Source organism: Montipora capricornis, chromosome 4, assembly GCF_036669925.1.
Source record: "Montipora capricornis isolate CH-2021 chromosome 4, ASM3666992v2, whole genome shotgun sequence".
NCBI classification, from domain to species: domain Eukaryota; kingdom Metazoa; phylum Cnidaria; class Anthozoa; order Scleractinia; family Acroporidae; genus Montipora; species Montipora capricornis.
This window is the reverse complement of record NC_090886.1, coordinates 52,988,220-53,014,486: the sequence shown is the minus strand read 5'-3', so window position 1 is coordinate 53,014,486 and position 26,267 is coordinate 52,988,220. Positions and strand designations below refer to the sequence as shown.

At 37.5% G+C, this 26,267-nt stretch overlaps 5 protein-coding genes across 6 annotated transcripts in view; 2 read left to right on the top strand and 3 right to left on the bottom strand.

The window, feature by feature from the left end:
• Window positions 1-2,930, bottom strand: part of LOC138047413 (protein LLP homolog) — a 4,640-nt gene extending 1,710 nt beyond the window's left edge. Inside the window, exons 1-2 of the mRNA XM_068894255.1 lie at window positions 2,682-2,930; window positions 1-220 (exon numbers count right to left, since the gene is read on the bottom strand). The exon at window positions 1-220 is cut by the window's left edge and continues 1,710 nt beyond it. Of these exons, the coding sequence (XP_068750356.1) occupies window positions 51-220; window positions 2,682-2,907 (396 nt within the window). The 5' untranslated portion in view covers window positions 2,908-2,930 and the 3' untranslated portion in view covers window positions 1-50. The remainder of the gene's footprint in view (window positions 221-2,681) is intronic.
• A 46-nt stretch (window positions 2,931-2,976) lies between these two features.
• Window positions 2,977-8,053, top strand: LOC138047409 (pseudouridylate synthase RPUSD4, mitochondrial-like). The gene is made up of 7 exons (XM_068894250.1): window positions 2,977-3,107; window positions 3,524-3,568; window positions 5,102-5,201; window positions 5,677-5,706; window positions 5,897-6,086; window positions 7,045-7,239; window positions 7,573-8,053. The coding sequence occupies exons 1-7, from the start codon at window positions 3,017-3,019 to the stop codon at window positions 7,891-7,893; spliced, it is 972 nt and encodes a 323-aa protein (XP_068750351.1). The 5' UTR covers window positions 2,977-3,016; the 3' UTR covers window positions 7,894-8,053.
• A 673-nt stretch (window positions 8,054-8,726) lies between these two features.
• Window positions 8,727-13,232, bottom strand: LOC138047411 (meiotic nuclear division protein 1 homolog). The gene is made up of 6 exons (XM_068894253.1): window positions 13,033-13,232; window positions 12,860-12,925; window positions 11,693-11,750; window positions 11,486-11,601; window positions 10,082-10,189; window positions 8,727-9,304 (listed from the first exon to the last, which is right to left on the bottom strand). Exons 1-6 carry the CDS (start codon window positions 13,033-13,035, stop codon window positions 9,038-9,040), a joined length of 618 nt encoding a protein of 205 aa, XP_068750354.1. The 5' UTR covers window positions 13,036-13,232; the 3' UTR covers window positions 8,727-9,037.
• Window positions 13,233-13,380: 148 nt separating this feature from the next.
• On the top strand, window positions 13,381-23,107 carry LOC138047405 (amyloid protein-binding protein 2-like). Of its 2 annotated transcripts, none has more exons than XR_011131837.1 (17): window positions 13,381-13,554; window positions 13,660-13,748; window positions 14,357-14,520; window positions 15,197-15,317; window positions 16,212-16,380; window positions 17,001-17,057; window positions 17,412-17,444; window positions 17,579-17,646; window positions 17,759-17,864; window positions 18,353-18,477; window positions 18,566-18,651; window positions 18,915-19,020; window positions 19,222-19,306; window positions 19,644-19,703; window positions 20,806-20,915; window positions 21,609-21,682; window positions 21,922-23,107. XR_011131837.1 is itself a non-coding variant. In XM_068894247.1 (17 exons), exons 1-17 carry the CDS (start codon window positions 13,396-13,398, stop codon window positions 22,074-22,076), a joined length of 1,767 nt encoding a protein of 588 aa, XP_068750348.1. In that variant the 5' UTR covers window positions 13,381-13,395; the 3' UTR covers window positions 22,077-23,107. The 2 variants fall into 2 exon arrangements, 1 of the variants encoding a protein (XP_068750348.1); XM_068894247.1 differs by having other exon boundaries at window positions 20,806-20,911; window positions 21,605-21,682.
• The window catches only part of LOC138047404 (coiled-coil domain-containing protein 157-like), a 12,956-nt gene continuing 9,564 nt past the window's right edge, over window positions 22,876-26,267 (bottom strand). The window contains exons 5-8 of the mRNA XM_068894246.1: window positions 25,789-25,965; window positions 24,543-24,884; window positions 23,919-23,989; window positions 22,876-23,670 (exon numbers count right to left, since the gene is read on the bottom strand). Coding sequence (XP_068750347.1) covers window positions 23,193-23,670; window positions 23,919-23,989; window positions 24,543-24,884; window positions 25,789-25,965 — 1,068 coding nt within the window. The 3' untranslated portion in view covers window positions 22,876-23,192. The remainder of the gene's footprint in view (window positions 23,671-23,918; window positions 23,990-24,542; window positions 24,885-25,788; window positions 25,966-26,267) is intronic.

Sequence of the window (26,267 nt, the reverse complement as noted above, 5' to 3'; positions counted from 1 at the left end):
TCTTCAGATTCTAGTTATTTGTGGGATATGCATCTAGACATTCTTCAACTTCAGAACTGATGTCCACTATGCTTCCACCTGGCAATCTTTGGACATTTCTTCTTGTTCCCAAGACGCTTTAAATTCTTCTTATTGTTTAATTTCTGATGAGCTTTTTTCTTGAGGTTCTTTTGAGATGTTTCCTCTGGTTTCATGACAACATCATCTTGTTCTTGTTTTTCTGGAAAAAAACATGGATATCAGTTGGAGAGTACATGAGATGGTGGTGTTTTGTTGCGGTCATTGTATTAACACACATACTACAGACCAGGGTGAAATGCAGACTTGAGGTAATATTTGAAAGTGGGAGTTGTAGTGACATGTCATGTCACACAATGCGGTCACATTTCTGTTTTGACCATGTTTACTGCAACTGGTCTTGCCTTCATTGTAGGCAACCACTGATAAAACTAAACTGCTCTGAAAGACAAGTGGCCTGTTGCCTTTTAAACAATAATTATTGTAAACCAGATTGGATACTTACACGTTTCGCTTATTGATCTTGATTCATTCTGTTTGTTATTAGCATATGTCGTTATGGCGTCCGGCCACGTTTGAGAGGGCTCTGTCGTCTTACGGCGCTAAGATAACTATGGCTACAATTGGACAGGTAAAGGACCTTCTAAAGAAGGAACTTCAACCGCTTCATTCTAAATTGGAGACTATGTCTACTGAGTTCAGTGAATTAAGAGCATCAGTTCAACTTTTCTCGGACAAGTATGACGATCTATTGAAACAAATCAAGCAGTCGAATGAAAAACTTCATCAACAGAGGACAGACTTGAGTAAGACCAACTCCGAAGTAAATAACATCAAGAAAGATCTTATGAGCATGGAAGAGCGAATAGCAAATACCTCCTATGAGATTGAGGAAGTTGGTCAATACCTTAGAAGGGATTGTTTGGAAATATCGGGAATCAAGGCGACGAGCGACTGTGTACACTTTTTCTAAAAATATCAAAAATTTCTTACTCTCAGAGCAATATTCAAAGAAACCTGTCTCTTGAATTTAAGTATTATCTCTTGACTTGTCCTCTGTACCTCTACTATATCTTACTTTACTTCAATTATTATTTTTAATGGTGTTTTTTTGTCTCCGACCTCTTTCTATTTCCTCGCCTGTATCAAGTGTAACATCAATAGGTAACATGGGGGCCAACTAGGAAACCGAATGGTTTATTTGGCCACCATGCTCAAGCTCTTTTACTTAATACAATAGTAACATCGTCAGCAACTACAAATGTATGTAATTACACTAAGTAACTACATCAAGAGGAAATAAACTGAATTGAATTGAATTAAACTATTAAAGCGCGACATAATAGCTCTGTTTACAGGGTGAAACTTCCTTGTTCAAGTGGTTAATTGTTGAACATTTTTCCCCCAGAGTGTAAACATCATTGAACCAGTGCTTAGGGCCAGGACGTTAGGTTATTTTTCGTCTCTCTTGATTTTTCACACCGTAGTTTCTGTGCTGAAATTTCCAACTTTAAATTGGCATTGATCGCAACATGTGACAACGAGTAGTGTTATGTGACCTCAGCCCAGAGAGCAGCAATGAAATGGACTAAGTCGCAACAAATTTTCCTTCAGTTAATCCATAAATATAATACGCTCAAGAGCACTGGCTTGGACTGCCAAACTTCCGTGCAATTTCAGAATTTTTGTTGGTTAAGGACAGTGCCGACTATTGTTATTGCGCATTTCGAGATACTCAGGTTTCCTATCAGTGATGCTTACTAATACAGGGATATTTTTGCACAGTTTAACACTATCTGAAGAAAGTAGATCTTAGTAAGTACTCTTGGTATCCAAAAAGAAAATTAGGGGTAACCATATGTCTGAGAAATAATTAAGCTTCAACTTGAGAAAGAATGCCATACATCACTTTGTATTTTAAAGTGGTTTACGAATATTAAGATTGGCGTTTAATTCTTACAACATAACTAGTCGGTGTAAAATGCAGACTTTGGAGAGTGCATGAAATATGTTACATGAGAATTTTCTGCTGGTAGAGTTTGTTAGTCCTAGCTGTTGTGAAGGATTTCTTCACGTAAAAAGTGATTACAGTTCTTACCGTATGCCACTTTGAAAATATGTTATCCCCAATTTTCTTTTTGGATTTCAACAATCGTTAAGGTCTACATTCCTGCATAATCATAAACCAGGGCAAAAATATCTTTGAATTAGTAGGCACCATCCTTAACCCATTGACTCCCAGGGGTTCCCCGTTAACAAGTAAAATCGTCTGGCGTTAGACAGAGTAAAATACTAAGTCTGGCCGGAACTAACCCAAAATGAAATTCCCATTGTCACAATACAAGTTATCTAATTAACAATTAGATCCCTAGGGCTCCCTTGTGGGCCACGGGCCGAATGGGCTATTGACCCGTGGCCCTTGTGGGCGAAGGGTCTATTGTTTTAGTATTACTCAACTAGTCGGCCCTAAAAGGCAATAATAAAGTAAAGCAAATGCAAGTTGAAGAAATATTTATTTGGGAATAAGAGGAAAGAAAGCGTCGGGCTTTTCGCTACACGAGCTCTATTACTAATAGTCCTCTAGTAGCGTAGCAAATTAAAATGCAGGATTTGCATTAGTCCACTAGTTAGGTGATGCTAATACTGCCTATTCATCAATGTACCTGCGTCTTCATTTTGTGATGTTGGTTTCTGATTTTTCACCTTCTTTAACATCTTTTCTTGCGTTTCGTCACTTTTTCCTCCTTCCACGTTCTCCGCGTCCACGACCATTTTCTTGTCTTTTAAGCCGATAATCTCCTCTAACTTTGCTTTTACCTTTGGTTTGAGTTTTTGACGTTTTTCAGCGCGCAGTTTTCGCTTTCTTCTTGATCGCACACTCTTCGCCATGTTTGATCTATTTTGCACGTGCGCGCGGTCAGGAACTTGGGACCCAAACAATTCTACCTTTGTCTCATGTAAAAACGGTGAGGTATACCTCACTGAAAGTGTTAAAAGAATGACACTTGCCATAAAAACAGCAAGATTAGCTTTGGGTAAAACTGTTATTAATGCGCAATATCTTACCAAAAAAGTGCTGTTCATGAACAGTAAGTACATATCTGGTGAAAGTTGGGTTTCTTCGGATGAGAACATTTTGACATGTTTCACATTTTGTATTGTCACGTGTGACAACTATGGACCATCCCATTTAATAGATCCACCCCTCCACCCCCTCCTCCCTGTCGAGCGTGTCTCTAAGAATTTACAAGGAAGATCAAAGTGCTGATACATCCTCTTCGTAGAACAGGGGGGAGATCAAAGAAACCAACTGGGTTACCCCCCATAAATACGGGGGGTGGGTGTGCATGATAAAAATAGAATGACCCTATCTTTCACATTTACCCAGCTCACTACTTTGGAGTAACTTAAATATCTGTGATTCGCCTGTCTATGTTTGTATAGATGTTGTAGATGGCTTGCAAGAGTGATAACTCAGATCAGCATGGAATTATTTTTTTCGCAGATGACATTATTGTAGTAAACAAGCCATATGGATTGCCAGTGCTATGTAAGTACATGGCTTGCAACCAATCTCAAAAGATGCAGATTACTTGCTGGTGGATGAACAAAGGAGGCTAATTACTGTCAGGATCCTATAACTAGGAGCGTAACAATTTCATTGTATTTGTGGAACAGCATTTGGGAGAATGGTCATTCGTGCAAGCCAAATCTTATTCAAAGACTCTTCTAAAAATAGCTTGATCTGTGAAAATGCTGTTACATTGACCAAGTAGTGGAGTTCAATTGTAGGCTCCTGGTTCTGGCCTCCTGTTATTGTAGATCTAGTTTTTTCATCCACTAATGTGGCAGTGATTACATAACAAGAAAACTACATTATAAACACGATGCCAGCTCAAACTTAGGGGGGTGTCTTGAAAACAGAGACCCCTAAGACCCCTAAGACCCGAAGACTCGAAAACAAATAAAGTACCCCAAAACCCTCAATTTAGCTAACCCTAGGCCTAAAAACCAACTTTAGGTCTAGGGTTAGCCCAATTGAGGATTTTGGGTACTTTCTTCCTTTTTGAGTTATTGGGGTCTTTAGGGTCTCTGTTTTTGAGACATCCAACTTGCAAGGTGACAAGTTTTTTAACTTTTATTTTCTGAATAATTAATGAGCAGGGGAAGTGGTGCTCAAAACAGTTAAAAGGGTCTCCCAGGGGGAAGGGGGGGTTCCCATTCCCTTTAAATATTTGCTTGTGTTCCCTTGAGGGTCTCAATGGGGGGATAGCTTTTATGGCTAACGGTTAAAAAATGGCCTTTTCACAGCTAACGGTTATTTTTTTCCGTCACGGATAACTTACATGGAAGACAAAGAAATGTCCCTTGTTGAAAATGAAAGTTTTGTTTTGCTTTTTGGGGTTCTCTGTGTTAGTTAGTACGCCGTAGTACACATATTGAATGGAATAAGTCATTGGTCATCAGAATGTGACTTAAATTTTTGTCAAGACGTCCAACCACAGGTGGCAAGAGAGGATGAGGTAAGGGAATGAATCCCCCATAAATGGGCCAATGGTAGTTATTTAAAATCTAATTTTAGCTATGCAGCTATTTTTAGAGAGGCACCTGATTGTCCAGTTGTAATCTAAAGTCATACTGAAATTTTGTGTGTGTGGCATTGTGAACGAGAACCTACTAAAAGGGCTTTGCGAAACTGAAAATAGATTTTTAAAAACTATGATGGCGCATGGGGATCTGTTCTCTTACCTCATCCTCCCTTGCTGGGGTGTATTTGGGACTTGTTTTGTCTTGGCAGACAAGCCAAGCAGTATGGAATGTAAAAGTATGGCTAGTTCAGGCCAGCTTGGAAGTCAAAGGTTTAACTTGTTTTTGTTCCCTTTTTCCCTAAAATATTTTGACATTGTTCCACTGTTGCCCACTTCCCCAAAACCCTGGGGAGGGCCTCAGTCAAGGCAATTCTATGTGGAGTCTTATGAGATATTTTTCATTCCTGTCCTGTGGGGCCTCTGCATGCTGCAATTTGAACTCAACACCACTTTTCTGATAAAGCACCAACAATATTATTGTTGTTCTCTTGAAGCTGGTCCTGGTGTGAAGATGTGTCTTACAGATATGCTTGAAGAATTTGCAGAAATAATGAAACTGGGGCAGAAACCAGAGCTGGCACACAGATTAGATAGGTACATGAAAGTTTCTGCTGGAAGCAATGTGGCTGAGTGGTGTAACGGCCCGTGCCTTGAGATCCGGAGATCCCGGGTTCAAGACCGTGTTCTGACCACTCACTGAATTTGTTTCAGGTAGTCCCTGGTTCAATTTCCTGTAAAATAGCCAACTGGTTTGCCATTCTGCCAGTTGGGATTCTTAACAATTGTATATTTTCAATGCTTGGAGATTATATTAGCTACTACTACTTTGAAATCCAAGGGTAAACGAAGTGATTATTATTATTATTATTATTAAAGCAGGTGTCCCATGGAGAGACTGAGGTAAATAGTTAGAAAAAAATGTAATGAAACAGTTTCAGTATGAACAACAACACCAACAACAAAATGTGTTTGGTTGTAGTGACGTCTGTGATCTAAAAATATTGAATTATTTTACAGTGAAAAAGTAATCATTGTAAACTATTAATTTTGTTATTTTTTCTATTCGTAGGGATTGCAGTGGCATCCTATTACTAACAAGGTAGCACTCAACAAAGAAATTGTAATCAAAACCATTTGACAAAGACTTAAATTAAATAGTTTGTTAAAGTCATATTTCAGTACTGATGATATGATTATTGATATGTTTTGAAATTCAGCCTGAAAATGAGATATAATTTTTGGATAAAACCTTAAACTTATATGGTATCAAAGTCTTCCTCTTCTTTCAGAACTCCAACTGCTGCGAAGAAAGTTGCAGAAATATTTGTAAAGAGGACACTCAAAAAGCAATACTGGGCAGTCACAGTTGGTGTTCCAACTTTTGAGGAAGGAGAGATCAATATTCCAGTTGGAGGAGCTAAGCTTACTGGAGGACATCGCATTGTCACCAGAAGGGACCTTATAGGAAAACCCGATGAAGTAAATGAAAATTATAATCAAGAATGATCATTGTAGTTGATATGGTTTCTTTGGATTATAATAATAATTTACCTGGAAAAATTTCTCCATTCTTATTTGCTAAGAGAAATGCAGTTTTCAGGTAACACTGTAAAAAGAGGTAACAAACCAAGCACTCTGATTGATTGACGTGATGGAAGTAACTGTTTGATAGCCAATCAATAATACTGCAAGTCCTGAATGGTGCAATTTTTGCTTGATTGTGACAGTGATATATTTTGCTTCTGCATAATTATGATAAGTTATCTTGAATTTATCTCATGCAATTTGGAACAAATAAGCACTCAAATTTTATCAAAGCCCAAGCTATGCAGGGCTCATTCAATTACCTATATTATTGATTAAAGTGCTACTGTGATCAAAAAATCACTAGTCTTCTTTTTTTCCTTCAGAATTTTGAAAGTGTGATTGCTCAACACTTGACTGGCAAAATTTTAAGCTTTGATTTTTATCCAAAGGCTATTTACTTTGAGTGTAAGTTTTGGATTTCACCATCCGCCATTACTCACATTCCAAACTGACTGATTGGACCTCAGAGTGTTGGATCAGGGCAGAAGTGACGTCATTTACTCACTAGCTTAAGATTTCATCATGTAAACGCAGCTTATTATATATGCAAACCACGAGTTTAAAAGTCTGAAAGCCCAAAACTCCTAGCTGCATATTAATTCACCTGCGTACACACACATTGCATTCTTAAACTATTGAGTCTTTGATGTCATTTTCTCCTCGATTTTGAAGTTGGTAATGGCGGACCATTAAACAGGAAAGTTCCAGTTAAAATCAACAGGTGTCTTCTTGAAATCAAGGCTTAAAACTTCGTTCAGTTACAGTTTAGTTACCATAGTTTTGAAATCCAAACTTAGGTCAAAGTAGAACTTTAAGAAAAATACTGGCACATTCCTTTGTTCTGTTTTAGGTGTTAAAAGGTGAAGGTTTCAAAAATGCAAAAACAAGATTTGAAGTTTTGGATACGAATCAGACATCTTGTGCACTGTTACAACTGGAACCAATTACAGGTTTAAAACACCAAATAAGAGTACATGCAGCTGAAGGACTAAAGTGTCCAGTACTGGGTGATCACAAATTCTCTTCAGATTCTCGCCAACCCCAGGTAAAATAACACAAGATGAAGGTGTAGAAGGTGATTAATTTTTATTCACAATTTACTGGGAAACAAGACCGCAATCAACTGAAGCGTCATAACATAGGACTGTAGCAAGTACACATACATGTATTATTATGACATGTATTATTATAACAATTATAATACTTTTTCAAAAGCTCTGAAGAGTTTAGTTTAGTGTATTGAAGACTCAGTCTCTGTTACTACCACAAGTATCCATCACTAGAATCGTTGTGGAATATCATCCATAAACAAGGCAGCTAGACTTGCTCTATTGTAACTTGATACTCTTTAAATTATTTGTGTGTATTTCTGTTTTAGGTTCTCCCTCTGCGGTTGCTTCAGCTACTTCAATTCCAAGGTGTAAAGAGTAAAAATAATCCAGAGGAAAAGGGAAAAATAAGACCATGGCAAAGAGCTCTCATCCCTCTTCATTTACATGCAAGACAACTGACACTGCCAAAATTTGATGATGGAAAAGACATAGTTATCACTGCACCATCTCCAGACTATTTCCAAGAAACACTTCAGAAGTTGAAACTTCACCCAAAGAGAAAAAACATGTTAATGTCTAGAGAGGAAGCAGAATATTACAAACTAAAACAATTAGGAAAATCGACCAAAAAAATTGTTGGGTTTTAATGGCATAAGAAATATGGCTCATGAAATGTAAAGAACTTTCAAAACACCACTCACACTCGTACCCATAAAATTAATAAATCACGAAATCCACAAGCAAGTTCAGACAATATTTTTTATTTATTATATACTCAACAAAGTTTCTCCATCACTTTGTTTCCATTATTGTTATGGTTGTTGGTCTGGCTAAATGTTATAACATTGTTGGAAACACGTCACTTTAGTCTTTGCAATGGTTGAAAGGGCAGCTACACGCTTCAACATTTGTTGCATGTTGGAGAAAATGTTGGATTGAAATCAAATCATTCTTCCAACAAAAAATGTTGAACGAACGTCATCAAACATGCACGCCACATGTTCTAACATGGTTGATCCAACAAATGTTCTATAACAATGTTTGAACAGTAGCCGGGACTTTAACCTATTTATATGCATTTTCATTGACCAATCAGAAATGTGATATTCTGTTGAGTATATAATAATAAAGTTGAGTATATAATAATAAATAGTCAACCCCCCTCCCTTTGGTTATGAATATGGAGCTTAAGCACATGCGTTTTTGAGAAGCGGACGGCAACCGGAATTGAGCTGTTTTCCCCTCTAACTTGTCTTCACACAACCACATTTACATTGCTAAGACTATCTTTTCTCCATTAGAGATAATTACCGGTAGTATAAAAATCTGGGAGACACCGCTGTCTTTCCGGTTGCTGTCTGCGTCTCAAAAACGTGCGTGCTTAAGCTCCCTAATGGGCAAGACGGGGGAGGGCTGTCTGGTTAACTTGAACTCAAACCAGCAGAGCAAGGCACTCTGAAGGGACTGCTACAATCAGTTATCAGATGAGGTATCTAATGGTATATAAATTATGAAATACAAGCAAAAAGTATGTCCAGAGCTGATTAACTTGGCACTACAGGTGGCCATTTGAAGTCTTTTTTTCCATTCCATTCTTTTGTTGTATTCCACCTACTTTTTGCATTAAAATGGAGCTACACCTAAAACTTTGCTATTTTTATTTCATCTTCTTAAATTAGGATAAGGAATAATGCAAAGCAGTCAAAATGAATGAATTTTCATTGACTGTCCTAAATATCTACTCTGCACCCTCCTTAATAGCATGGGTACATTAAGCCAAGCTAATTAAGCCTACTCCATGTAATCAAAATCCTCTGGAATTCCAAAGTTTTTGTCAATCATTTTCTCTTCCAGTCCAAACTTTTTAACACACCATGACTTAATAGTAAATACATTGTCAGTCCAGCGATCAACTCCTTCTTTGGCCATAACAGTTTCTTTTTTAATGTTTTCTAGCACTTCTGGATCACACTCCTTGTATTTCTCAAGTTCCTTTTCAAGTTTGTTGCACAAGTTTTCCTTTTGTGCTAACTCTTCCAGAATGGTATCTCTGTCATCCTGTGTTAAAAATTTGTCAATTTTTAAGTCAAGGATTACATCAGTAAAAATAAAAATCAGCAATAGTAGGTTAGAGTGTTCTGATGACTTGCTCATCATTTTCAAATTCATGGATCATTTATTTTATTCATAATTGTTTATCTAAAACCTCCATGGTAAGGAATCGTCATTTCTTGGCTGGGGGCAATTTTGAAGTATCTGCTCTGGAGCAGCGAATGTGAACTTAAAATAATTAAATTTCATTTGGAACACTTGGTGTCTGTGTGAGAGTTCTGTAGGAGCTCTAGATGACCTGTAGTAGTTTGGTTCTCAGTGTAGTATTCTGCTTCAGTGTTGCCCTTGTGGTAAGGTACCAATGTCAGAGCTCCTACATCTCCGACATAAACCACTAACAACCCATAATTCCTCATTATTGTTTCTGACCAAGGGCTCATACTTAAACTGTCATCTCACAGATCTTTAAGTCTTTTGGTGGTCATTTTTTCTTTATCAAATTGTTTGATAAAATCAAATTTTTATGCCTCACTATCTATCGATGTTGCGTCATTTTTTTACAGTTGTTTGGGAGAGTAGTCACCAAGCAAGGCTAACACTGTTGCCCTAGCTGAAGAGAGGTTACAAAAGGTTGATGGGTGAGGGGTTGTGGTTATTTTGTTTATTAATGAAAATTATAGTTACCTAGTGAGTCTAATATAATGGCAGGTTCTTGGTCTTGCAATAAAATATTTTGTACTTTTGGCAAGCTAAATATTATTAAATAATTATTATAATACCCACAGATTTTTCTCTTCCACTGTATGCCCGTTTCAACTGTTCCATTGTGGAGGCAATCTTCTTCTCACAATCATTAATTTGTGTCGTGAGCTGTTGGAGCTTTTGCTGTCTCTGAAAATTCATTAATCAATTTTAAATCTGTAAGATCACAACTTTTATAACTAAGCTTCACTTCTAAATAAATTATTTTCAAACCTGTCAATAATTAAATGTGGGGACTCTTTGAGATGTCTCATTGCAATCCGCCTTGTGTAAAAACTACGTGACTATACAAAAGGCGAAATCCGATCACTTAAAACAATCATGCAAGCGTGTACAGCGGTGCGATAAATAAATGAACAAAAAGAAATAAGGTGTGAATCGTGGCTAAATATAGACAAACAAATTATTGTATTACGAAAGTAACACAGCCTATTATAAATTACCTTTAACCCTTCTACCTCTTAAATAGCCCCCATTGATTAGTAAAATGATCTGGCATTAGACAGAGTAAGATCTGTACCGTCACTCTTTATAGGAGGTTAGTCCTGTCTCCCCCTGTCAACCAGCCACCATCGATGAGCCAAATCATCTGGTATTACAGTAAGATCTACAAGTGCCGCCATTAATTAAGAGGGAAAGGGTATTATAAGGGAAACATAGTTTTTTGAGTGCACACAGATGTTGTCAATTTCTTCTTATTAAATTTTTGACCTGGGATATTGCCTTTCTAGCTTTCTGATTTTTTCAATCAGTCTTAGTTATCAGCTCATATGCTGTATGACCTAATATGGAAACTGATAGCGTCAGCAGGGGCTGTGGAGTACATTTGAAAGTGGGAAGGGGGGAGGGCCACATTTTGCAATGGATCATGGAAGTGTGAGGGGAGGGGAGACAGGTTTAGGAGAAAACAAGACCATAGGAAAAACGTGGGGGCCCCCCTCCCACTGCCCCTCCTTCTCCGTGGCCCCTGGCCAAGTGTCGCCAAGCTCAAAACTAATCGCCTTTAATTTCCAAATGTCCAAGTGTTCAGAATTTAATGGTAATTAAATAAAGCAATTATTCCATTTGAACATGCTTGTTGGATTTTATATGACTGGTTAATTAGCCAACTCAGCAGTAAACGCATTGTTGGCTATTTACCATCTCATATCCAACAAGAGCTCATGAAATAATAATTATTCGGAAGTCACAGATCAAGCACACACACTCCACAAGCGCAATAAAGATATTTCATGTGACATCACATGTTATTATGTGCCAACCAGAGGATTACTTACTTATAGCTGTTGAAATGACTTCTTTTGTTTGGTGGTTGGCAAATTTGAATATGAAATTTGATGTCAATGTTTGCAAGCAGTGAACATCTCTATAATTTGTGGGCAACAATAATTGGCAGCTTTCCTTGAACTTGTCGTGTGTACTTACTGTGTGCATTGCTTTGCTTGGGTATGCCCAGAAGTAAATGGAAGTTCCAATTTTGTCAGTGTCCACAAGATTGTCATCAACAAGACTTTGTACAACTTCTTTGACAGACATTGATGCTTCGAAATAAGAGAAAACTCTCATTAGTCCAACATACAACATTAACTTTGTGTTTCATCAAAAGCACAATTTTTTGTCATTTTCTCTTACTTATTCCTTTCTCTTTTGGAGCAATTTTCTCTAGTTCCTTGAGAAGGAAGAAGTCTTTCTGTTGGAATACAAAAAAAAAAAAAAAAACAGCAGAACTAATTCCATACTTAAATACATCTACTTAGTTTTAAGATGAAAAGATTCGATCAAGATACGTATAAATAAAAAGTCTTACAACGTTTAAGGACAGAAAACCAACAGATTGGTTGCTAGAGTTGAATATTAGTAATAACAGAATGTTGGCATATTATGTTAATCTAATCTATTTTGCACAGCAATAATATTATTATTGTGCAGTGGGGAAGGACCCCACTATATAGGACTATATAGATATGTGCCGCTGTTAAGGCTATGGTTTTCAAGCAGTTTACTCTAGGATAGAGTATATAAATCATAGCCTTTCGGTCTAGAATAGGGTATCATTTTTCACAAAAACGGACCAGTCGGTTGAAGATTTTATCAAGACTAAGGAAACCAGAATTTCCCGCTCAAAAACATAGACAAATAGAGTCGGCAAAGTTTAAGTTTACGTAACTCAGCCTCGACAGTGTCAATAACTGGCTACCATGAAAGACCTCTGGATATTATTAACTGTCAAGAATCGGAATTTAGACGGAAATCGGTGGGAGTTTACTCTAGTATAGGGTAGCAAAATTCAGCTGAACTAGCTCTGGTATAGCCTAAGGGTTCCAGGTCCCAGTGGCACATCCCCACCCAGAAATTCCCAAAGTCAACATCAATCAAGAACAATAACATCTGACATGTTTCGCATTCTTAAGAAATGCTCATGCAAATTTGATTGTCTTGTGTATGAAATGTTCCTTATTCGCGAGCACAAACCGTGTCTGAATATCCAAAGTGACTCGATAAAGGCAAAACTTTTCACCTAGCCTCTAGGGACTTTGAACTTAATCTTGAACATTAATATTCGAGTTATCTGTAAAATATTATATTTGACCTGATGATGGTGTCATGAGGACACCGAAACATTGTCTTTAATAAGTATGTTTCTGCCCGTAATTTTTATCATCAAATCCATTACATTATCATGTTTGATAATAATAATAATAATAATAATAATAACAACAACAACAACAACAATAACACTATTATTGACAGATGTCAAGAAATCACTGGTTTTCCCGAAATTCATTCAGTTTTCCTAACCTTCTCATAGAAAAGTTCCAAAAGACGAGTCCTCTTTTCTTCCAAACTGAGTCCCCGCTTTTTCGACTGAAAAACAATAAAAATTTAGGTTAACAACTGGGTAGCGAATTGTGCCAAAGCTACCGATCGTGAGTAGTAGGTAACTTGATGCAAAGGGGAAAAAATTTACTCACCATTTTTATAGGGTTAACATGCACTGTATGAAACGATTCCGATGTACGCAGCCGCAGCCGAAACACTAGAAAATTTGATTTTGGCGCGAATTTAGACTGGATCTACGCCAATCTACGGCAGTCTCCAAACCGGAAACGAAAAATTACTAAGCCTCTTGCGTACGTAACGTTAAATACAGGAATGATTGTACTCTTGCGGTATGTATGTCGATCATCTGTTTGGAGAGCCTGTTGAAATTCAGTCATAAATAAGATCGGTATACTTAAGGAAATCTTATGACGCAAGGGGGTCTTGGGACTGGGTCTGACGCTGGTGACCTGGGTGACCTTGGAATATCACTTCCGGTTTAGCGGCAAGTCCTCATGGGAAGCGGTCGCTGTCAACAGGATGTAAACATGGCGGGTCGCAGGGTGGAAAATTTGTACAAATTAGCAGCTTTCACCACTGCACGGAACTGCGATTTGTTCAAATCGGACTTTCGATCACTTCCAAATACTGTTCAATGCGATGTTTATCGTCAGGCAAGTATTTCTTTCTTTTATCTGTGATTTCTCAAGGGTAAGAAAACTGAAAATAAATGAACGCGAACAAAACAATTTTAACACTTGCGGCCTGGAATTATTCAGCTTTATGAAACAGGGAAGACAGAAGTCTTGGTGGCAGAACTGAGTGATTTAGACGTAGTGTCAAAAGCTTTAACAGCCGGAGACGCAAGGTAAGAAATAAGTTTTGATTTTCCGAGAGGAATGAAGACATCTGCAAAAAGCTTAAATTTCATTCCATTTGTGTCACGTAAGAAAAGCAAACGGATTAAATTATCTCTGAAGGGGAGGCTTTGTTAATTAGAGGCGAACTTTAGCTGCTTTTGGTGGTCATTATTTATTGAAAATTAATATATAGCAAGAATGTTCATTTCAAATAATTTGATAGGGATTGAAATTTGAATTCTTGTCAGATTATTTTAGCAGAGTAATCTATTCAAATAATTAAACTTATGGGGTACAAACTTTAAGTGTTCATTTAAAGTTGAAGTGTCTTTGTTATAGTTCATATCTAAACTTAGCTTATCGAATATTCTGCTTTTAAATTTTCATGGTGGTGAATGAAAGAGAAAGCAAGAGAAACTGGACTTAAAAGACAACAACATGAAAGAAGGAAAAACATCCTATGCGTTACTTATGTTAAACCCTAGTGCTTAATCATGATATTTGCCAAATGTCCCATGTTTGTTTACATGTGCCTACAGCTTAGACAATTAAGATAAGTTGACATGCATTTGTTCTGTTCTTTGGATAGTTCTTATTTCTGTTTTAACCTTTGTAGAATTAAGCTGTTCAGAGTATTCCAAGGACTGAGAGAAGAAGGATTTGAAGTCTCTTCATCTCTTGCAACTGAGTTTCTTAAGAGATGTCACAAGGTTTCACTCAGGGAAGAAAGTCCAGGACGACAAATAATTCAGAAAATCTTGAAAACGGGAATGTCATTGGGTAAGGTGACTCCAGGGTGATCAATGTGAGGCATTGTTGGTAATTTCTAGTTTGTACATGAGATTGTCATAAGCTATCTGACAGAGTACTACTCTCTAGGCAAATTTCATTGACAAAAATATTGAAATAAAAATAAGAGTGCTCTGAGGTTGTTTAAAGAAAGGTTTATTTCCACATTTGGATTTTTATAGAGTAGCAATAGCAGTAGTATCTGCAAATGAAAAAAAAAAAACAAGACATAATAATGAACAATAATGAACTTTATCGAAGTAACAAGTTCTTTAGTGCAGGAGCACTCAGTGACAGGCGTAGTTCAGTCGGTTTGTGGGTGGCCTTCCGAGCTGGAGATTGCCAGTTCGTCCTCGTCTCATTCCATCGTTTTGGCTTTCCTCTGATCCGTGTAGCTAGCTGTAGCTTTGAATATCCATAAAACTAAATAATATTATTATTTGTCCTGAGTTTCCGTTCCACCTACATCAGGAATAATGTCTGATTGACCACTGATTCAAAGTTCCCTGCCTTAGCATTTGTCACACAATGATGATGATCATAATAATAATAATAATAATAATAATTTATTATTGATTGATTCCATTGGGTTGTCCAACCCAGTTTTTTGTATGTTTAGAGCTCAAGCATCAAATTCTAATAACAGAAATTCCCTTGGTGTTTTAAGGTGGTTTTCTCTCAGAGGGTGGCTGGTATGAAGATGCTGAGAAAGTTCTTGCCACTAGTTACAGATTTTGTGATACCAGGGAGCCAGAGGACTGCAAAGTAGCAATTAAGGTTTTAACTAGGTACTGGAACACAATGGTGTTATTAGTTTATTCCTTTTCATGTTTCCTTATTTGAATGGAGAGAACATCATCCTACATTTTGAGGATGTGTTGACACTTTCCAAAATAATAAATTATTTGTTATTGTTTATTTATAAGAGATACATATAGCTCATGCTTACTTAAGTAAAATTTTCCTGTGTTCAAATTAATGACCAAACTTTAAATAACATTTCTCTTCCTTTTTGTTCAAATGAACTCATCAGGTCAAGAAACTAGCATGCTAAATGGAATGTCTGGACCCTGATTAACTACTAGACAGCGTGCACAATCAGTGTTTTCTGTGGGATTTTGAAGCAAAGAAAGGCCACACAAAATGGGATTGCCACACAAAAAATGGCGCAAGACCACTTATGCAGCCAAGCCATTGCAAATTGCATCCCTCAGTCTTTCTTTGTTCTGAAACCTCAAAGAAACCCTAGCTCTTCTGGCCATCATTTTGACATTTTGACTGTTCCCACCCTCGTCCTAGTCCCTTAATGACATGGATTCAAACCCCTTCTTCAAGGGGAAATTCCTGAATTTTGCTGCAGCTATTTGACTGTAAACAAGTAACATTGCCATTTTGTAGTTGTGACTGCAGGTTAATAAGCATATTAGGGAGTTTACACACACGCGTTTTTGAGACGCGGACGGAAACCCGGAAGCGAGCTGTTTTCCCTTTTAACTTGTCTTCACACAACCACATTTGCATTGCTAAGTATCTTTTCTCCATTAGAGATGATTAGTATAAAAATCTGGGAGACACCGCTGTCCTGGCACATGAAATGTTCTCTTCCGGTTGCCGTCCACGTCTCAAAAAACGCGCATGCTTAAGCTCCCTAACATGTGACAGTGACTTATCTCTGGTGACAGATTACTTCATCTAAGGACTGCAAATTGCAAGTTTAATGCGGCAAAAGATACATTCAGAGAAGCCATTAATATTACCAGCAAAGTGGGAAGCAAGAATGAGGGAATCAGTTTGTCAGTGCTTTATGGCGAGAAATGTGGTCTTCTGTTTGCACTCAGTGATTATGAAGAGGTCAGTTGGATTTCTTCATTTGTTGGCAACTAAAAGATTAAATTAATACTTAATTTCATTTTTTTTTTTTGCTTTTCTATTTATCAGTAACAAACCTTGGTGAAAAACATTACATGATCCTTTGATTACCTTGAAAAGTTTTCAATAGGAGAAATAATTACTATCAAAGATACTTGATAGTTTTGTTCAAGTTTTTGACAGCAACTCATTAGTTATAATCAGACTAGCCTGCGAAGTTGGTGGACAGGGATATTTTGTCGTGACATTAAGTAAATTATTGATGGTTGCTCCATTTGTGTTTTGAAGCTGCAAGAGAAAATCCAGGCATAGTAAGATTGTTTTGGGCAATTTTGGGAAATCCTCAGAAAATCCTTGGAAACATTTGACAATGTTCTGAAGTCTTTGGAATATCTTCTGAAATTCAGGTTGAGATGAAAATCTCAAGGGAATAAGCATGTATCAACACAGTGTGAGGATCTCGTAAAGATCTTGCAAAGGTCTTTTTGCAGAATTGAGTATAAGAGGGATCAATCTTGAAAGCTTCTTTGCAGGGATTTTGCAATTTTGAAGGATCCTTTTTCAAAAAAAATCTTCATCAAGATCTATATTATTCTTCTTAGGGTTATTTATGTAGCATGAAGGCTCTGCAGAAAATTGGTCCTGGATTACCAATGAAAGTAAGCGCAATTTTTCTTCATTTTTGAAAGATGTTCTTTTGTCCCCTGTTCAAAGAATAAAAAAATATGTTTATACAGTTGTGCATTATTCTTGTCCTCAATGCATCGGTTCTTTATGCCAGTCCTTGAGTACAGTTGTGCGACCACATTATTGCAACCCTTTGAAGGCACTGTTGCTGAAGTTACTAAAACTGCGCGGAAGGGCCACAAGCCTATCGTTCATGTGGAACCTGCAAGAGGTCAATAGCCTAGGGGTTGGTCAAAAGAATTTCCACCTCCAGTGACGAGAATGGTATTCATGAGCACAATATTTTTGTCATTTCCTCATTAGATCATTAACTTTTCTCATTGCAGGCAGTCATTGACATTTTGCGAAATGCATCTAAGGTACGCATTATTAGAAACCATATTAACCTCCTAAACTCTCTCCTCCTCCTATAGGCCCAGGCTCTCTGTTCTTCCTTCGTTTTTAGAGGCCAGTGGAATGCAACCTAAAACTTGACGTATTTATGTGTTTACAGGCTTGTGTGGTGAAAAGGAAGTTCAAAAAAGCAGAGCTTTTGATAAAGCAAGCCATGTTTTTAGCCAAGTAAGAAATCAGTGTTACCAAGAATTTGCAGTCTTTGTTTGTACACAATTCTTTAAATTAAGAACTCTGGCTATGCATATTTTTCAGACTGAGGCAGTTTTCTCATTTTTAGGCAGCACTTTGGATGTGATCACCCAAAATATGCAGACACTTTGATAGATTATGGATATTATCTTCTGAATGTTGATGCCATACGTCTTTCTGTAAAAGTCTACAAAGTAAGTAAGCTTCCAGGTTTCTGATCCATAAGTGACTGTTGGTAAAATGCATTGGTTATAAACCTGATGATTAAGAATGTACATTTACATTTATTAAATGGATTGTTCAGAAGAACAAGGACATTTAACCTTTACCTCCTCAAGTAGGGACACTTACTCGTCTTACGACAGACAGTTTTACTTATTGATGAAGGTTTAGGGGTGAAAGATTTTTCAACACCAATGTCCATGCAAAAACTCTGTACCCTTAAAAAGTAAAGGTAAAATCTATGAGTGGTGCTTTTAGTAGGGGAAGGGTTCATGTCTGCAGTATTACCAAGTAATTATCAATTAAAAGAAAAAAGTTATGACTACTCTTTTTGTTCAACTGGCCCTTGCATTAAAAAAAATTAATTGTCTACATTACTACTTACAGTTTTGATAAACATGGCATAGATTTTCTTCTGTACCTCATAATCCTTGATGGGTAGTATGAAATTTTCTTGCAGGAAGCTTTTCGCACTAGACTTTATGTATTTGGTTACAACAACTTGCACGTAGCAACAGCTCATGAGGATCTTGGTTATGCCTTGTATGTCCATGAATACAGTACAGGAAACTTTGACGAAGCTAGGTAATGACTTGTACATTTGACATAAAATTCAGCTGGGACAATATCTGGTCTTTATATTTACACCTACAATGATATTTTTAATATTCAGATATCATGCTGAGAGGGCCATTAATATCATAACCAAGCTCTTCCCTGATGATCATCTTTTGCTTGCTTCTTCAAAGAGAGTCAAAGGTGGGTAGCTGATCATGTCATTCTGAAAATTGAGCACTGTGGATCTGTGCCCAAGTTATGAATTAGCATTAATGAGAGATAGGTGAATGGCAGTTCCTCCCACTAAGACTGTGTCTTCAGTTGTGCGTGGCATTAAAGGCAGTTCTCTAAAAACAATTATAACAATTTATTCTAAATAATAAAATTATTTTTATTGTAGTAATGCCATTTTTTCCAGAAAATTTGAATTTTCTGCAAAGTAAAAAAACTTTGTTTTCTTCTAGCACTAATTTTGGAAGAAATTGCAATTGACAACCCAATCAGACAAAAGGAGGAGGAAATTTTAAAAGAAGCACAAGAGCTTCATCTTGCATCACTCGACCTGGCTAGGTATGTGTTCTGTTCTTAAAAACAGAAGGGTGCTACATACACATAAATTTATATGGCACGCTGGAATGTAATAACTGAACTTTACTCCTGTTTCTCAGGAGTGAAGCTATCCCTGTGCTCCAGAACCTTGCATTACAACTGATTAATTCTTGGTAAATTATGAATTTGAACATTTATTTATCTTTGTACTGTTTCTTACAGAAAATCATTTGGAGAAAATAATGTGCAGACAGCAAAACACTATGGTAATCTAGGTCGGCTATATCAGTCCATGAGAAAATATAAGGTAACTGATGAAGCTGCGTAATAATAAGTAGCAGGCAAATAACAGGAGTACAATAATAGGACACTTTACAGTTGTTTGCTCATTGACCTAGCCCATGAATGGCTGTGAGGCTGCTGGTGATGTTGTATTGATACAGACCTCACTGCTTTGTAATTAATTGTGTAAATTGTCGTTGAAATTCTTTGACTAATTAGTCTATGTTAACATTAGGAAAGCACGTGCAGGTGTGTATCAAAACACGGTTACATACAGCCTCGCTTCCATTCTTAGGCCAGGTAACTTAGCTACAACTGTAACATGGTCTATTGTTGGAGCGTTTTTTTTTAATGTCACACAGGAAGCTGAGGATATGCACAAGAAAGCAATCGAAATCAAAGAAAGAATACTAGGAAGTGAGGTTAGGACTTCTCAGTTGTCATTGACATCTTCTTTTGTAATTAAAATTATCAAATAACCAGGCTGAGGTTCCTCACTGCTTGGTCAGCACTCTACCAGCACAAAATGCCATAATAACACAGAGATTTTGATAGCACTGTAATCAATGTTTGGGACCAACTGTATTCTTCAAGTAACTCGGTCATGGCATTGTATATTCAGGGTCTATTTGTTTTTGTCCCTTTCCTGTGAGCAGAGGTATCTTTTCTTCTGTGTGCGCTGGGATGATGAGTACGAGAAAAGAGATCTCTGCCATGGGTCAAAACTCACTGTGTTGAGCATGCGTGGTGGTTACTTGGAGATCAAATCCTCATGTGATACTTCATGTTGTGTAGACTCACTTAGGCCCGTTCCAAACGCCGCTCCATTCATGCGCCGAACCTAACTGATGAGTTAAGAACGGCGTTTGAATCAGTTTGGTTCGGCAGGTTAGGTTTGGATTCACACGGCGCTCTTGTCATGTGCCGAACCTAACGCATAAATTGTGATAATTTATAATCTCACCACAATACACTCCAAAGTTTTACATGTACCTAGGCCCCTTTACCATTGTATGGATTTCAGTTTGGTTCGACCCAGGTACGGCGTATGAATCAGCCGTCACTCCAAAGTCGCTCTTTAGCCGAACTTTATTGAGTTAGGTTCGTCACATGAGCGGAACGACGTTTGGATCGGGCCTTAACAACAGCTGAATTACTGTAAAGGAATGCGTGGGATACAGCGGGCTCAAGTCGCAGTCAGCAAATATATCAAGGGGCGTGCGGTTTGAAGAGTGCCAGCCAAGGTTGTGGACAGCAGTTGGATCAAAGTGAACTTTGACCCATGGCAGAGGTTTCTTTTCCCATACTTGTCAGCACAGCAAATGCAAAAAGAAAAGAGAGCTCCACTAGCAGGGAATGTTTCCCCCAGTGGTGACACTTTTCTATAAAATTGTGCCAGCCGAAAGTTTTATCAACTTCTGATCTAAAAAGGAGGAAAAATCACCAAAAACCTGTGAACTGCTGCTGTTCTATTTTTTGTGGATGTATAAATTCTCTGCTCATGTGTTATTGTCTTGACTTCAGGACTACGAAGTGGCATTATCTCTTGGTCATCTTGCTTCACTATACAACTATGACATGGAGCAGTATGACAAGGCAGAACAGCTTTACCTTAGGTCTATAGCAATAGGTTGGTATGCTGGATAGCAGAGATAAGGCTGTTTTTAGCTGAGCAAAACCAAGTCACTTTGGCCAATAACAACAAATGCTGCGTACCAGTGACTCAGATGGTTGAGCACCTGGCGCCCATGCAGGAGGCTGCGAGTTTGACTCCGGCTGGACCAACACTCACGGTCTTAAAATAACTGGGGAGAAAGTGCTGCCTTTGTAATGAAATCTGCAAATAGTTAGACTCTGTAGTCTTCTCGGATAAGGACAACAACCGTAGGCCCCATATCAAAACCCTTCAGTGCTATAGCCCTGCAGGACATAAAAGAACCCACACACTATTCGCAAATAGTAGGGCATGGAGTTCCCGGTGTTGTGGTCTGTCCTCTGTAGTATATCATGGTTGGGAGGGTAAATACTCAGAGATATTAGCCACACCAAGCTACACTAAAATCCTAGGGTAAATTAAGATATGAGATAATACATACAAGTAGCATTAAATGGGCCAAAAGACAAGATTGAAGCATATCATAAGTGATTTTGCTTTCATCACCGATGTTAAGCTAACAAATCATGAAACTTTGAAATGAAGACTATTAAAAGAAATGACCAAGTTTCTGTCAGCACTCAGTATTACTGAAAAGCACCATAGCTTCTTATGTTAGTCTTTTATCACATTACAGGTTGTCTAATGTTCTCCATTGTTTGGTTATAGGTAGAAAATTGTTTGGAGATAGTTACAGTGGTCTGGAATATGACTATAGGGGGCTAATTAATCTCTACGATTCACAAGGTATGTTATTGGATTGAACATAGTAGAGTTTTGTGATAAACAGTCAGACGAGATCCATTTGTAATGTGGTAGGCTGGCATTGATGCTTAGATTGAAGCATATCAAGACAAGATTGAAGCATATCATAAGTGATTTTGCTTTCATCACTGATGTTACATGTAAGCTAACAAATCAAGAAACTGTGAAACTGTGGTAGGCTGGCATTGATGCTTCGCATCTTTCATGTTCTTCACTTCAAGGTAATTTGGACCGCATGGAAACTTACCACCAAACTCTCATGGACTGGAAAGACCTGCGCGAGAATGCTAACACAACAGAGTCTGCTCATGACAAGACTCAAGACCCATGGCCAACAGGACAGTTTATACAACACTTCCTTAGTCAGCCGGATTAACCAGTCAAAGGCTGATTTGTTGAGGCTATTTTACAAGCAGACTTCATTCAAAGGAAATATCAAAATTGGCTGGAAATATGTAGCAGTGTGTGTTAATTACAGTTTGAAGATTTCACCAGAATAGTTGCAAATGAGTGGGCCTCGACTCTGCAGGATCAGAAATGAATGTGATCAAATTATCGATGGATAAATGTTCACAGGGAAAGCCAATGATTTTTTTCTAGCTCTGAATGCAAAGCAGTCATTTGCTAATTTCCTTTTTCTCTCCTTAGTATCCTATAAACAAGATAAAATAAAGTAGGATTCCTCCTTTAAGTTGTCTTAAATTAACTGCAAATCAGCGTAAAAAAAGAAAAAGTTTGCTTCATTATGTTTTCAAGAATATAATATTATTATATTATTATACCCACAGGATAAAATACATATAGGTATTATATTTGGTTCAGAAAAGCTGCATTTAAGTGGGGGTTCATTTGGAGTTTTTTAATACCATCTTTTTGATAATTTGATATGTGTGTGTAAAACAAGCAATTAAGTTACCATTCTTCACAACAGTTTCATTTGGTCAGTACTTGACAGCATATTCCTCTAATTTTCATATTTGTGCTAATCTAGTTGGGTGAGCATTGATAAGGAAGTTTAGTAAAGGCAGGCACTTTAGAGAATAGATAATTAGGCATGTCCCCTGTCCCCTGTCCCCTAGAAGGGAAATGTTTCTTATAGCAAGACTCGTTTTCAGAAAGAAAGGGAATTACCAGTAAATTATTTTATTTTTCGTGTAAATAAGAGTTGAAGTCAATGATGTGAAAGCGGGAACTTTATTATGGGTTAATTAATGTCATTTTTTTGCAAGGAACCTTGTACCTCTACTAACAGTTAGCCTTGACTTTTTAATGTTATTAATATTACTGAATTCCATGTATCAAAAACGGCTGTGCTATTTCAAAAATTTTGTTACATATGTAAGAAAGCAGTTGTAAGATAGCTTGTACAAAATGACAAAAAAGAAAGTAAAGTTATTCTATCAGAAACTTCAGTGTCCTGTTTTATTAGTTTGCACCAAATTGTGTTACCTCTTCATGCCAAATTTAAAATATTTTTGCCAACTTGTTAAAGTCATGCATAGTTGTCATTAACCCTTCCATAACAAAATGATTTGTGGATGTCCAGATGTTTCTGTGAGTTGTACATTTTATCACAACTTAAACAAACAAATACATCCACAGGAGTGTACCGTGTCGATGCAGGACTTGCTGGTCGACCCCTTCCCCTACAATTTGTTTCATCCTGGGTAGGGACAGGAGAATGTTGCCACTTGTGCCGTATATGGGGCTCTTGTTCAGTCTGACTTCCCAGGATATTTGCTGCATATTTACCACTTGAAGCAAGTTTTGCACTTAATGCCACACTCTGACGTTTATCTGCAAGTCTTGTGCCACTTGTGCGTGCTTTTGCTGAGTGCATCCGAGGTTTTTCAGGAGGGCGGGGTTGAAGAGGGTTTGACACATAACCATCAGACTGCATCCACTGTCCTTCTCTTATAGAAGACGTAGAGAGTTTATGATCCATATCAGGAGTATTTTCATGAAAAGGCCTACAGAAACCATGCAGATGTTAAAGAGAAATCAATAATTCAACATGACATTTCATGCCATTTACAAATGCTTGTGCCAATTACCATGCTGAGTGAGTGGCATTGCCCTCAAGATCTACATAATCTGAAACTTCTTATCTGAAATCTTGCCAGGAAATGTCAGTCACCAGAGTGACCAGGAAACTTTGAATCATCTAACTGTTACAAGAACATCATTACATCACATAAGAAAAACAAACTGGTCGAACCTTGATAACACATCTCTCTGTTCTCTTTCTTCTTCATTGTTTGCCTTCCATAATGCAACTGGTTCCTGTATCTACAGAGGGAGAAAACAGAAGTGTTTTAACATCCACATATTAGAAGGAACAGAAAATCATTTGGTTGTGCAAAAGTTCAGACTGGACACCAAAGAAAGAAAGTTTGAAAAGTTCTTCTCTCCTTGCCCTTCTTCTCTTGTTGCTTTAAAGATCTGCAAGAACACCTTGCTATGCTAGCTAACTAGAAGGATGACTTATAGCCCCTCACGTCTGCGGATTGTGTTGTTGCCCATTTCACACTAACTAAGGGCTTGTTTCTCAAAAATCCAGAAAGCATTAAATGTTAAAATATATATAAATTTAGATTGACCTATGATGGAAAACTGGTTTTTAAAGGTGTTTTTCAGCAGAAGAAAAATCAACATGATAATTATTGCAAAGTTTCAAGTCATCTTTTTGCAGACCCAGATGTAAGAATTATTACTGTTATTATGGTGCCTAACTGAAGTACAAAACGTCTTGGCACTTTTTAAAAATGCTTGGCAAGAATTCATTTGGTCACATCATTTTATAGAGTACTGGTATGACAGTTCATAATAATTCCTTCCAAACCTTTTTCTTGGACATGTTTTCACGAGCATTCATCAGAAAAGTAATAGACTTTCTCAACTTCTCGTTCTGTTCCTCCAGTGTCAGTATCCTGATGTTATTCGCCATAACTTGCCGTTCCATATCCTTAGCCACTTCTGCCTCTGATGGACTATCGCCATTAAAAATAACAGCTTTATCTGACTGAGAGGACTGTTTGGCATCAATAGAAGGAAACTCTATGACCAGTTGAAGTTTTTCTTGGGTTTCTTTGAGTTCTTGTTCAAGTTCTTTGGTTCTGGCCTCAAACTCCTCCACCTCATGCATCAGTTGCTTCTTTTCTTTTTTAAGTTCTTCCAAGAGATTCTGTGAAAACGTTTTAACAACATTGATCAAACCTTGGATTGTTATCTATAACAAAATCAATGGTCTATCGCCAGAGTGGAGGGACCCTAGGACTACTGATTTGGTACAATTTTTTCAGTGATCGCAAGACAAATTTGTTTTGTGAAAACGTGACAGACATTTTACTAAAAGACTGCACAATCCACATCACCTTTTCCCAGTCTCGTAAAGATCTAGCCCCATTTTGTTTGAAGGGTGGATAGTGCTATCCACTGGATAACTCAATAATTGAGTTTGGTTTTGCTATTGCTTATCTGCTGGATAGCATTGTCCACCTTTTCAACAAGAGAGGCCAGCAGTGGAGCATCTGAACTACTGAGTGGTAGTAAAATTTAATATTGGGAGTGCTTCCCACATCCAATGAATTTAATGGTTGCAGATAGCTGTTTGGTTTCTGAGAACATTAGTCTTTCATTTGGAAGATTACGTCACTCTTTTCCTCTACAGACCCATTAGTTGGGGTATCACAGAATGCCCTTTGCTTCAGAGAGTACTCAAAACATGGCTGTATAGGGGGCAGGTACAAAACATCTGACTGGTCACTGGTCACAAGTCACAGGTCATTGTTTTATCAATACAGAAACCACCCTAACCCTAACCCTAACCTAACAATTTAGGCCTAAAAACTTTTGTTTAGGCCTAATTGGGCCTAAGGTTAGCTTTAAGAAAAGAATAGAGTTTGTGTTCACAGGCATAAATGTGTTTTGCGCCCAACTCAGACTCGTTTTAACCCACGTCATTCATAGTCATTAGGATTCATTCTGTATCAAGAGTAAAACAATGACCAGTGTAATTTGTACCTGCCACTATAAAGGAGGTTATTCAAACCCATCATGTCTCTTCCTTAATTTACAAAGTAATGCACCTTCTTGGAGTCCAGTTCCACAGTGAGTTTGTCTTTTTCAGCTTCCAAATCTTCCATTACACCTTGCAGCTCATCTCTCACTCCGTCAGTCTCAATTACATGGTCTCTCAACTGTTCACACTCTTTGTCCAGCTCATCCACTCTTTTGAGAAGTGCATCATGCTTGCTTTGTAGTGCCTTAGTTTATAAAAAAATCAAATAAATTATTGTAACATTGAGGCAGTTTATTTTTACAAGGAATCCTACAATTCTGTATAAACTGACCGAATTATTCAGATCTTGCAATTTTACATTTTTTATTTCTTTTAATTGGTAATTTATCTTCAATTTGTATAGTATGTTAAGATGTGTATAATTAACCTTGAGTAAATAAATAAATAATTAACAAAAGTAACAAAGGGCATGTTAGATGTTAACCATGGTGACTGAAATGAACTAGCGATTTGAAGATTGCAAGTTTGACTCTCACAAAGAAGCAC